This window comes from Haliaeetus leucocephalus, unplaced genomic scaffold, assembly GCF_000737465.1.
Source record: "Haliaeetus leucocephalus isolate CR32 unplaced genomic scaffold, Haliaeetus_leucocephalus-4.0 Scaffold240, whole genome shotgun sequence".
NCBI classification, from domain to species: domain Eukaryota; kingdom Metazoa; phylum Chordata; class Aves; order Accipitriformes; family Accipitridae; genus Haliaeetus; species Haliaeetus leucocephalus.
The window spans coordinates 7,004,982-7,018,957 of NW_010972676.1; the positions used below are offsets into that span (position 1 = coordinate 7,004,982).

The window sequence follows — 13,976 nt, forward strand, 5'->3', positions numbered from 1 at the left end:
TCTTCTTAATGCAATAGCAATGCCTCTTTAGTAAGCCAGACCACTCCACAATGCCCAAATTACAGTAGCAGCATTAACATTTCTGATACTGCTGATTTGCTTACCCTTGGTAACAGATCACTTTTACTGTTTACTGGAAGCTCTCCCAAACCTAAAAAAAAGTAATCTTAGAGACAGGAAGCCCCATTTGGGAACAGGTTTGACTGACAAGGCTATATGCTACTGAACAGCAATCACTTCCCACAGGGAGAAGCAGCAGGTGCTTAAAGGTAAGAGTAACTCTCAGGAGACAAGGGTGGAGTTTCAGACAGCAATTATTCATAAATTACAATGCTGCTTACACTGCAGAATAATTCTGATCTCAACTAAAGCAAGTTACCTACTGTAAGATATCCCCAGCCACATTTTGCACCATCTCTGCATGGATGCACTACCTGGATGATGTAGCCTTCAGACACTGTTGTGCATATATATATATGTATAGCAAGTGTCTTTGATCCTAGTTCTGAAAATAAAAACAACACTTCTCCCTATTACCTTGTGCGCAAGCCATGAACAACGACAGTCATATGCCTCAAGGTCAAAACTCACATAGCTGATCTGTCAGTGCTGGCCTAAATCAAGACACTGGCTTTGTGCACCGCACAGATGAGAAGGGAACGCTCTGCCCTCTGTGAAATACACAGCTGTATTCGCAAGAGTAATTGTTCACTTCTGACAGTGCTTAACTAGCACTACCCATATGCCCATAATGCAGCCAGGGGTGTGACTGCTGTGTTTGCATACCTGAAATTGCTTTAAATTTAGCAAGTACAAGTAGTAAAGAAAGGACACCACAGAATCAAGTTTAGCCCAGTTTCCGTAAGACATTCCGAGAATACGCACGGTCATGTAGCTTGAAGAGAAGAACCAAAGAACTCCACCTCCACTACTACTGTTACATACAGTAGCTAAATAAAACCTATTGTAGGTATGCTTACCTACACTGCAGCCGTAAGTGAGACTAAATTTCAGATATGCCCAACTGCAGTACATTACTTCAACATGTCTTAGTACATTACTTGACTTAGTGAAGATACTACTTAGGACAGGACTTCACTGCTTTGGTACCCCACCGCTTGCTGCAGACAGTACCATGAATTTACAGAGATTATTACGTCTCTTCTGGCACTGATTACTGTTGCCTAAACACGTAAAATAAAAGGAGGAGAGCTAGTGCACATATATTATAAAATACAGTGGAACTACGTAAACTTGAAATTCAACTATGAAACTGGAATATCTCAAGAAATTTAGATTTGCCTTTATTGTGCAATTCCAGGTTGCAAAATCTCACACTAGAACTACATTATAGAACAGACCTGAAACCAAGCAGACTTCTACCAGGCAGCAACCACAACATAAGAGACGTGAGACTTTTTTTTAAAATGCAACTAGAAGGCAAGCTTTACAAGTGTCTTGTGGAAGAGGTTCTGCACGTAAAATGAAATCCTGCCGTAAACCTCAAATGGCAAGTATTCTAGTCACTAAGTATCATAACAATGCACAAACCCCATTGTACAAAACATATACCTTTCTAAAAAAGATCTACTTGAATTATTTTTTATTTTAGAAGTGGCAAAATTAAACAGAGGAAAGAGATTAAGGTGGGTTGGAGAGGTTTGTTTTGACTTAGATCATATGGGAGACAATGGGTGAAAATAAGCTGGAAAACAAACATGGTATTAAAACAGATACAGCTTAGTTTAAGAGGTACAATCACTAGGCTGAAGCAAGAATTTAAGAAAGTAAGATCAGAATTCAAGAGGATATTAACTGTTTTACTTTCACTGATGTCAGACTGTGGCTTGTTGGTTACCAATAGACACACTTCCTGAAACTGATGGGTAAGTAATTGGGACAACCTACAAAACAAGAGGAGGAGGGCTGGGTTATCCTTTATTTATAGACATATTAAAATTGCATATACTCCTGGTGGAACACAAGCATATCAATTAACAATGCCTGGTGACTGAGTTTATACAGTGGGTTTTTGGGGGGTTTTTTTTAAGGTGAAGTATTTTTTATGTAAATTATATTAGCTGTGCTTGAATAAAAAGGTATAAACAACTTCTGATATAAGCATATCATTATAAAACTACATTTCATTCAGACTCAACATCATAAAAGAACAAATCATTCCTTATTTTATAAAGTTCTTGAAAATTGTTTCTTTGAAGAGCAGTCAGGTCTCATCTTTGACAGATATTCCTCTGCTTTGTAATTTTTTGGTACTAGCAGCTTTTTCAAGCTTTTTGAATGAATACATACTCAAGACTAGAAGTTTCCTGCTCTTAACCTTTTTCCAATGAACAGAATTATGTTTGACTAACAGGACATCCCAGTGACAAAGGTAAAACTGCAAATCTTTGAGACTAGTCCCATTTTAGATCATAGCTTATACTTTTAATTTGTAATCAAAGCATGTATTTTCTCATGACACTTCATCTTATGCCCCTACAAGTCAAAGAAAAGGAGGGAGTCTACCCATTGTATTAGCTCCTTGCATTAGACAGTTCTATCTAATAAAGATTAAATTTATAATCATAAAAACCATGATACATTATAGATGTTTAACAAAGACATCAGTGCTCCTGAAGTTTGACAAGTTTATATAAGCATTTTGAAAGAAAAATTTATTATATTTTTCCTATTATACGATACATATGTTTTATTGTAGATGCATCTTTTCTGTTTTCTTAGGTCTCATTTTGGTACAAGGGAAAAAGCCTATGAGAGGCAAATAATTAGTCAAGTGGAGGCCTCAACTGAACACCCACTTGAAATAATTAGGAACTGTCAAACAGCACGTGAAAGACTGTATATTCCAGAGGTATTCAAGTTTATTTGTTTACTATTCTGTTCTGAATCTAAAATACAACCAAGCCAATGAAGTTCAATTTGCACTTGTAGGAATGCTGCAGGTCTCCACCTTCTGGAGTTTTGGTAGAAAAGAGAAGGCTGGCTGGCTGTTCTAACAGCACTTGCAAGCTTCAAACAAAAGTCAAGGCACTGCTCTCCTAAGCACAACAAAATACTTAGGAAACAGCTCTCATCTCCTCCCAGAAGCGCTAACTGAAGCATGTAACCCTTCCTCAGAAAGGGGACTTCTGGTCCTCAATATGCTGGTCAATACACTAAAACAAGAACAGCTGATGAGGCCAGCTTTCTCTGACACTGTTTGAGGGATCAAAGATCTATTGAATTTAAGAGCAGCAGATAACATTGTATTGAAGCATCCAGTACCTCTTGTACTGAAATAATACATAGTATTTGGCCAAGACACAACAGCTATTCCCCTAGAAAGCTCTGGATTCTGTCTTCTAACGTTTCTGAAAATTCACCACTAGCTTTGGTAGCTTATTCTAATCATTAACTATACTTGAATTTACCCAGATGCAGCTAGCAGCAATTGATTTGTATTTGTCCTTCACAAACATAAGAGATTCCAGGATTTCTTATAGTGAAGATCGTACATCTTCAGAATAATCTCCCATTCTTCCTTTTGGCAAGATAAGATACACGGATCATTAAGTGTCACTGAAGGCATTTTATCCAGCTCTCTATCTTTAGGTATGCGGTCTTTTCACAACTTAAAAAAAAAAATAAAAAATTGAGCTATGTGGCTACAATAATTACTCCAAATTCTTTAACATCTAGTAGCTTATTAACCAAGTAGGATTTCTTCACAGCTAATACAAATACGTTCAATTTCATAGCCTGAGATCTTTAACAGCTACAAGATAAGATCTTAACTCCAGTTGTTCAGCAGATATTTGAGTACAATCTCAGTTAATCATCTTTTTTGACAAAAACAAAATAAGCACTACCGTTATCTGTCCTTCACTGTCTAATATTGCATAAAGTACTATCTTCAGTATGATATTTTGGAAAAAAAAGATTTTATATAAAAAACCCACAGTGTCTCAACACATATTTCTTTTCCTTCTGAAGTTAAAGCCTTTGGCTAGAAGCTATGCAAAAATACACTCTCCTGCATCCTCAGACCATAACCACCATTCTGGGATTTTAAACACATACTGTCCTGGTTTCAGCTGGGATAGAGTTGATTGTCTTCCTAGCAGCTGGTATAGTGCTATGTTTTGGGTTCAATATGAGAAGAATGTTGATAACACACTGATGTTTTCAGTTGTTGCTAAGTAGTGTTTAGTCTAAAGACAAGGATTTTTCAGCTTCTCATGCCCAGCCAGCAAGAAGGCTGGAGGGGCACAAGAAGTTTGGAGGGGACACAGCCAGGACAGCTGACCCAAACTAGCCAAAGGGGTATTCCATACCATGTGACATCATGCCCAGTATATAAACTGGGGGGAGTTGGCCTGGGGGTAATTGCTGCTCGGGGACTAACTGGGCATCCATCAGCAGGTGGTGAGCAATTGCACTGTGCATCATTTGTATATTCCAATCCTTTTATTATTACTGTTGTCATTTTATTAGTGTTATTATTAGTTTCTTCTTTTCTGTTCTATTAAACCGTTCTTATCTCAGCCCAGGAGTTTTACTTTTTTTTGGCCAATTCTCTCCCCCCATTCCACTGGGTGGCGGGGGGGAGTGAGTGAGCAGCTGTGTGGTGCTTAGTTGCTGGCTGGGGTTAAACCACGACATATACCAACTACCTAAAGCATAACAAAATCCAGACGCAAAAATGTAAGCCCTCTCTCTTCAGAAAAGGTCTTTTCTGTTAGCTATCAGGTAAAAAATGCTTTCCTTTTTTCTTTTAAAATTACAGCCGTGCAACCAAGATCCCATCATCATCTAAGTACTCTGCTTGATCTTGTACCCAAGCTCTATATGAACAGCAAAGGATTCAATTAGAATTTAACATTCAAGGACACAGACTGTACCTAAGCAAAGTTATCCTCTTCAAGGATAAAGAAGAACAACTACATTGGAAGTTTGAGGAGACTTTACACTATTATGCTTTCCACAGTAAGAACTGCCACTATGTGAACTAAAACATGCAAGTAACATCTATAACCTGCCAGAATGGGTCTGACTAGCTTATTTTTTAAGAACTGCAAAATTTAATGATTTTTCAGATGCATTTTTCAAGTGATAATGAGATAACCTGAAAGAAGAATCCAATTACAATTGGTCACACACCCATAACAGTCTCGCGTGCACACAGGAAATTCAAAACAGGGGACAGACAGTAGTCTTAGGAAGACCGGTAAACATGCCTTGCTTTTTACCCCTCCAGCTCATTTGTTTACTTTTGTCAAAAGACAATTTACTGCACCAAGTTAAATGTGTGAAAAAGCAGAATACCCACCATATACATCAGAATGTCTCTAATCATCACCATCGCTGTTTGATGATCATTCCATGCTTGGTTTAGTGTTTGTAGAAAGTTGTTATTCAAGGAGTTTAACACATCTTCTCGCACCTGAAGAGAGGAAAAAAAAAAATTGTTATAAACCCAAGTCAGTTTCTCCTGCATTATTTAAATCTTAACAAACTTTGCTTCAAACACCCCCCCCCCCAAAAACCAAACCAAAACAAAAAAAAACCCCACATTTTTTTTTTCTTTCTCCTCTACGCACTTGAATATTACGAACAAGTTCTTGCTTTCCCTGGGTGCTCACCGTCCCTACCTTTTATTTCATTTCTGTGGAAAAAAATAAAAAAATAAAACCAGGCTAAAACCAAGAGCAACAAAATAAAAATGGATATTAAATTTCAAAGGAATATATGAAATCTCAAATGTTAAAAATATTTTTTTACAACTCCTCAAAGGTTTAATTTCCTATGCTATAGTGTTTCAATTAATGTTAACTTTACTATCAGAAGAAATTTCAGAATATCAGGTAGTACTGGTAAATGTTACAAACAGGAACAAGCACAGGTGGAAAACTGGCCATAATGGCATTTAGGAAGACATGCTGAGATAGCATAAAGTTACAGCAAACAACAGTTCTGAAAGAAAACAATCAATCACTTGGTAAAGACCAGACTCTCATACTAATAGTCCATAATTGCCAACAAGACTCTGGAGAACAAAAGAAAGTCATCATTGTTTTTACAAACATATTTCCTAGTTGATTAATTTGTCCCATCAACTTCAGGCTTTATTTCTTTTTGACGCTACTACTCCCTACTAATAAAAAAGAACATCCAGTTTCATATTTTGATTTTCATGCAGTACGCATATACTACAGTGCTCAAGCTTTAAACTCATGTAAAGGAGAAACCTGAGGGAACGTACAAAAAGTTATTCCAGAATTAACAAAATGTGAATAGACTTTTGACATTCTGCCCTCTATTGTAACCAAACAGAATGTATTTTTACATTTATAGATTTGCATTTATACCAAAATTTACACTATTGCACAAGTAGAGAGAATTCAAATAGGAAAACAAAACACACGACAAGCAGCCACAAGCTGCACCAACATCAGATGCAACCACCTGACAGACTTCATTCTGACATTTAAGTTTTATAAAGTTATTAGGCAAAACCAGCACAACAAAAATTTCAGCCTGCCACACTACTATATATACTCCTTAAACTCAGATGAGCAAACCAGAAACATAGAATGGCATATCATATGAACACAATGGTCTCTTCGAGAAGCTGTGGAAACTTATCCCCGTAACATTTACCTTGTTATTAAATCTAGGTAATATAGGCATGTCTGCAGGTTGTTCAAATTTTTCTGAAATCTTCAAACACCTACTCCCCAGACCTGAGCAAGGCCTCTCCTCCTTGCTTTTGGAAAACACACTATGCAGTTATAAGTCACAAGCAGCACTGCTTAGAGCTGCCTCATTCTTTCTGATAGTGATCATCATTTACTCTTTGGTCTCTCAAATGTGTGCCCTGTTGTCATCCGATCTATGTAGTTTTCAGCTAAAATGTAAATATGCTTTAAAAACTTCACCAGTCATACTTGTAAAGACTACACAGAATCTCCCAGAACAAGAGAAACAAACATGACATGGTTGCTCTCACTTCTTTAGTCAATATGAAAAACATTGAAAACATTATTTGGGAGATCACCCACACTAGTAAAATTTACCAAAGCAAAACTAAGAGTATGATTAGTTTACAAGCACAGATAACCAGGGTAGGGATTGGTCAATTTTACCCAAGTGTATGAGGCCATCACAGAACTCTTCAGGGATCAAAGATTTTTTTTTTTTCTTCTTTAACAACTCAGAGGCTGTGTGCCTTTATAATTACACACACCCATCACAATAATCCTACTAGACCAGCCAGTGCCAAATCACTAGTAGCAAAAGGGGTTCTTGCCACCAGGTAGCAATGGCAACTTGCTTCCAAGCAGACACAGGAGCACTCAGATCTGTGCCACCTCTGCTCCATACAGTATGCCATGTGGCTTTCTGCAAATCTGTTTTAAATGCAGGAATGGTGCTGTACAACAAAACTAAGAGTCTCTCTGCGAAGCTTCTCTGTGACTTTCTCCTAGGTTTAAGCTGCAGACAGGTTTGGGAAGCTGTTCTTTTAGTTGCTACAAAAGCGAACCAAATTGTTGCTTACAACAGCTGTTTAGTTAATAAGCATTGAACACATTCCTTGTATGGGCCATGAATACAACAATATTACAGAAAAACTACTATAATGGACAAAACTGCTTAGCCATGCAAAGGTGCAGAGTCAAACCACTTTGGTGGAATAAATAACTTGTAGTAAAAAGAACTGGATATCCACACACTTCTACAGAGAAGGAAGCCCTTCACAGACCCAGCTGCTGCTCTTCCAAAGCCTCAAGAAAACTTCAGTCTCAAAGATTTTTATCAGCAGAATGTTACTTTCAATTAGCTGAGCCTATAGTGATTTCTATGACAATCTTTGCAGTTATGCAGTAAATTGGCAAGCATATCCAGCTTAAATAGGACTGTCCATATACAGTCTCAAAAATAAATAAGCAGCTTCATGATCTACACAAGGTCTTCTTGTATTTGCAAGGATGAAATCTTGTATATAACTTCAAGCTCAACAGTATTTTCTACTAGATATAGCTCTTAAGGAAATATAGCACCCTCCCCCACCAATCTCTTATGAATAGTTTGTTGGCATAAGCTTTCAATACCTTTGAATAACTCTCTATTAAGTGTACACAAAGCAGACTTACAGCCTAGTATTTTCTCTCTTACAGTGCCTGGCCTGACGCAGCAGCACAAATAGTTCAATTATGTAAAATCCACTACTGTAAGGACAGCTAGAATCTTCTGTGGGGAGCAGCGGGATAGAACATCTCTTTCTGAACTAAGTCCTCCAGGACTCAGCACTTTTATTATGGAGTTTCTTCATCTTCTACAAAAGTCCAAGTAGTCCAAAAGATAGTATTCTAAAATCTCACAGTTCCAACTACGTTAACAGATTAACTCTGACTTTACCAGAAATGTGTTCACCCCTGCAGCTGCTATCCTTTTGCTGAAAGAAAAAAACTACTGAAGAATATTGATGATTCTGAATTGCATTTACTTTCTTGCAATTCCCTCACATCCTTTTGCCCTCCATATAACTGCAGACTTGCACAAGATCGTCTTAAAACATCATTAAGGAAAGATAAAGGCAGATAACACTTCATGCATTGTCAGTCAGGCTTACAGTACACTGTAATGCTCACTATTTAATTTATCTCCTACACGACTCCTCGTGTCATTCCTCCCTATTTCATACATGTCATGGAAATAATTTCAAACTGCCTGTAGAAGATTCCTATCTTCTCTCTCCCCTTCTCCCTGTGACACCACAACAGCAAATTTTAAAGCTTGCGAAGGATCCTAGACATATCTTTACAAGCCCCAGAATAGACATGCTTTCTTTACCCCATACCTTCTGCACCAGTACCCCATACAATTTCTTCTGCACTCAACAACACTGCCACAATGACTGGCTCTGTGCCCCCCTTACCAAAGGCTTTCTTGCACGCCTGCCTTTATTATTATTCTGAAATGGCATGCACAGTTGTTACCGACCTCCACCAGTTCTATCAGCAATGACCACCACGTCATAAGGCATTCTGGCATGCCAGCAACAGAAATGTTTGGCAAGATCAAGAAATCTTACAGAACATAATAAGAACATCCCAAGCATCTCTTCAGTAATGCTCTAGTATCTTCCCAAACCAGCATATTTCAGCCCATTTAAGTTTAGGACAGTCCTTTACATCTCTGATGTACACTGCACAGAAAAACCAACAAAACTGTATTAAGCTTGGCCAACAAATCAGTCAATCTCTTTGTCACACACACACACACGATTTACATAATGTCAATGACATTGCATGTCATGGGTTTAGATTTCACTAGACTATGAAGTATACATTAAAATGAAGGGAACTTTAAAAATACTATCCTGCAAACTTTTTAACTTCAAGATTTTTTTTATTCTAACACAAGTGATGGTGCTTATGATCAAATGGTTTAGAGAGCTGTAAACTAAGCTTTGTGCATTTATTTTTAAAAAACACTTTTACAACACTTGTGTGAAGAAATAACAAACTAGACTTGAGAAGTGTGAAGGAAGAGCATCCACATCAAGCTACAAGGTTGCTGAAGGACAAGAAAGCAAGAAATCAATGAAGTACGAGATGCACAAGAATTAAATACCAGAATTAAGATGAAAGGTTTCAGCACTTTTTATTCAACAGTATTTTTAAATAAAATTCTATATGTACTATACTTTAATAATGATGTCAATACACAAAGACAAGTTTTAGCATGTCCTTACCCTGCAGTAAAAACAAGGTAGTTCAAGACAGCTGACTGTTGTCAATGATGTAGAGTAAGCTACCTGGCTTACTAGTGCCTTCATCAAGCAGTCAGAACCTGGTGACTGTAACTAAAAGGCATTAGGGTCTGCAAGTTCAAAATCAAGCATACTTTATAGTAACTTGCTTGCGTGCCTGTATCTTGTATTGATCATGTTTGCACCTGTCATTTTATTTACAATTAAACAGGCTGTAAAGACAGTACGCAGTATTGTGTTTTCTTGTTGACAAGTTAGATAATTTTCATCTTTAAAGTGTTTGGTTTCTTTCTAATAAAAATGCTGAATAAGCACAACTTTCATCTAGCAATTAAATAAGCATAAAGCATAAATATAGCTCTTAACCATGCCACACCAAAAATAAAAACTTTTGCATTCCAAGCTTGAAAACTATTTGTAAAAACATCTGAACAAATACATTGCCTCTACCTAGTCTCTTCATCTATTCTTAATTAACCAGCATGACTGGAATACTACAGGGATATAACTTTATTTGTAGAAAGATAACCAGCAGATGTGGACAGCAAATGGCAATTCTGTTTCAAGGATTCTAGCAATTCAAAATTTGGGTTTGGCTTGTCAGAAGCACTCCCTAACCTGAGCATAGTCCTTTACTAAAATCTATTAATTTCTGCACATTTTCGTTTTGATAAAAGTTAACAGGTTTCATGAAAAACATTTCAGTTGGCAAAAGCCCTTCTTCTAAATTCTAGCATCCACCATTGATTCTCTGAATAGAAGTTTACAAAGACTTGTGATGAGAGCATTTATTGTTAATTAGCTACTTAACATTTAACAGTGAACTGCTCTTGGAAACAGACGCTGAACATACATGACTTCTCTAAAATTTCTGTTACATGAAGTGTGAGGTTAAACAAAAATTTCTTTTTATCTATCTTACAACAAGTACTAATGGCACAATCATAAGATGCCATTATAGAACTGATCCTATTCTTAATAAACAATGCACTATTTTTTCCATACTTCCATCTGTAAGTGCTTCAACATAACATCCTTAAGCAAACCACCAAAAAGAACAAGAAGTAGCTTTGAGCCCACAGAAGTTTTCTTTATTGTTCAGAACTTTTTGACAGAAGTCGCATTTTCTTTTTTTAAAATCTTTTCCTGGGATTATTTACTTTATAGGACAGCATCATCAGACATCTGAATAATTTAGCCTTTTTACAGCATTTAACTACTAAAACTCAGTAGTTAGCCTTTTTATTTAAACAGCTTTTGATCATCCATTTTTATGTTACCCATACACATAGATAGAATTTGATTAATCACATTAAAGATCAGAATACTAGATCATTGGAGATTATTTTTTGCTTTTTAAGCATTAGATACAATTGCATTAAGTGTCAGGCAATTCTCTACACTGGTATCTGTACAACCCTCTCAGCCAGTGCAGTGACAGTACAAACTCACAGGATCTTCTGCTCTTTTGTCAGTTTGCCACAATCAGCACTTCAGAATAATTAGTTGTGTATATGGATAATTTTTAATATGCAGAATAGCTAGGAACAAAGATAAGAAGCTTTCCTCAAATTAAGCCAGGGTAAACTAAAGCCTAAAAGAATAAAAGTTTAGTGTCGTGATTATTAAGTATAAACTGTAAACATAGGCACATACAAGAACAAGGCACAAAAAGCCTCAGCCATTTGCCACATTTTATATGAATAGTACAGATTATGAATGCACAGATTATGAAAACATAAGTGTTTGAGAGTCACAGATGTGCTACAATTATAGAACAGAGCCATAAATTATTTAGCCACTTCATACAGGATGTTTCCTCTCATGCAAACAGTAAAAAAGCTCCACATTCAAAGCAGTTCTAGACTATACTTTTCTGGAACACCCCTTTGAAAACTAAGATTTTAGAAAAGAAATGAACACACTTCTCTGCCACAGGAGTAACTCTAGTCAGAATGCACAAAAAGCTCCCCAAGTATTATGCATTATTTAGACATAAACCTCCCATCCACTCTCTGTAATTCAGCCATAAGTAATCATCCAAGACACATGATGGTTTATGACTTTCCTTTTCAAATGTTGTAATAACAGAACAAAAATCTGACATTCCATCTGGACCCACAGCCAGTATATGAAATCAAATGTGTCTCTTTTCAAAAACAGGCAGCTATGGATGTTACCGCAAGGAGTAAGGCATCTTCCCTAGACTTATGATCCTATTACCAGTAAATATTATCTGGACTCATAAAAAGTGAGTTTTAACTTTTTTTTCAGTGACATACTTATTAATCAACCCTAAACTTTGCTCACAAAGACTCAAGAGGTGGTTCCATGGTTTACCATAAAATGTGAAGAGCCCTCTTCTCAGATGATACATCTTCAGAAACAAGAAGTTTCTGCACGTCTTTTTGACTGAATTACATGGTTTTGAAAAGGCTGAAATGATAGAATGCAGACTACTCTAGACTTTTGTTGTTGCTGAGCTGATGTTTTTGTACATTGCCTACCGCCTCTTTAAATAGAGTAATCCTAGCACAACTCTCTCATTAACTTGTGAATTAGTTCATTACCCCATAGCAAACAGGTTCTTAAATTGGTATTTTTGTTCCACAGATGAAAAAACTGACTTGAAAACAAACCAAAAATTGTTCTGAGAAAGTCACAAATTGCCACCAAAAGGCCACAAACCTTTTAAAAAAAATTCCCAGTTCTCAACAGTTATGCTTCAGCTAAAGTTGTTACCTGTTACACACTTTCAAATACTTCCTATGGTCCACCCTCCATGAATAACTTAAACAGTATCTGGAATAAGAAGTCATTTAAGCTTGATGTTAGCTTAGCTCTAAGCTACCACTTTTGAGGGTTGCAATACAATGTCAACACAAGGCAACATAATAACATAATAAAGTTAAATTTTTTTTGTCATTTAAATAACTATTCAGAGTTCTTTCATATAAGACATTTCAATTTTAATTAATAAAATGACATACCTTGTTTATTAGATGCTCAGTGACCACTTCTCTTAGTCCAGTGTAGAGTTTTTCACCATGTTTATGCAATACCATTGTATATGCATTCCTATACAGCTCCTCAAAACTGAGACCACTATTGTTCTTACGCTGGATCTCTTGGATTGCATTTTTTAGAAGATCCCAAATGCTATTCACATATTTCTCATCCATAGTCATCTGTAAAAATAAAACAATACATTATTGTTTAGAATCAAGAAAGATCACTACAGAAAGTTATTTTTGGCAGTTTTAACTCCAGGAGCAGTAATTGCTTCTGCCACATTTTGTTCATTCCATTATCACAAGGTTTCTCAAACTTTATCAAAAGGAAAACAGTATTTATGAAACTAATGGGATTTCAAGAAATAGTTATGAAAATTGTAGTTTTTAAAAGTTTAATGCTTTTCTCCTTCAAACCTGCAAATCCACAGAACCCAATTCCAGAGCCTGTGCAGGTGGGAAGGCAGATAATTGTGGACATAAGTCTCTTCCCTACTCTTCCTCCACAGTGTTAATAATGACAGTCACTTAACTTTCCTCCCATACTGACATGCTACTTGGCACCTTGTAAATTGCACTGCAACACTGATCTGCTTAATCAGACCCCAAATCAACTTGTACAATAAAAGACAATAATGTCTGACACAGAGTTAGCAAACTTACTTAGTCATTTGCTTCAGCTAACTAGGTATTCTTTATTTACAGCAACATACTAATGGCCAAAGAATTACATGCCTACAATATTGTGCCTACAATTTAAATACTTGGAAGTGTTGTTGAAAAACCCTACGAATGTCCAAAATTAACATCTGTACTGAACATACTTCCACTGCACAAATATGGTTAAGTTGCTACAGGATATGCATCAAGCACTAAGCAGAATATGCATCCACTTGATGTTATTCAGACACTGAATACTTCAGTAAATACACCAAATAAAAACTAGAGCAAAAAGAAAAATTCAGAGAAAAAGAGAGAAACTCTTATAAGAAATAGTCTCATATCAAACCAACTTGTCTAGTGTAGTGTGAATCAGTTTACGACTGTGCTTTACCAATGCAAAGGTGCTTCAAAATACAATGCTTTATATAAAGCAATATCTGGGATAGCAAATAAGTATAGCAACAAAGTTATTAGATGTCAGTATTGCTTAAAGTTTGTGATTTAGCCAAGTTTCATCACCCAACTGA

General features: G+C 36.4%; 1 protein-coding gene across 3 annotated transcripts in view; it reads right to left on the reverse strand.

The window, feature by feature from the left end:
* The window catches only part of CUL3 (cullin 3), a 57,898-nt gene that overhangs the window by 25,368 nt on the left and 18,554 nt on the right, over positions 1-13,976 (reverse strand). For all 3 annotated transcript variants that reach the window (XM_010568286.1, XM_010568285.1, XM_010568287.1), the window contains exons 2-3: positions 12,766-12,963; positions 5,330-5,443 (exon numbers count right to left, since the gene is read on the reverse strand). In XM_010568286.1, coding sequence (XP_010566588.1) covers positions 5,330-5,443; positions 12,766-12,963 — 312 coding nt within the window. The remainder of the gene's footprint in view (positions 1-5,329; positions 5,444-12,765; positions 12,964-13,976) is intronic.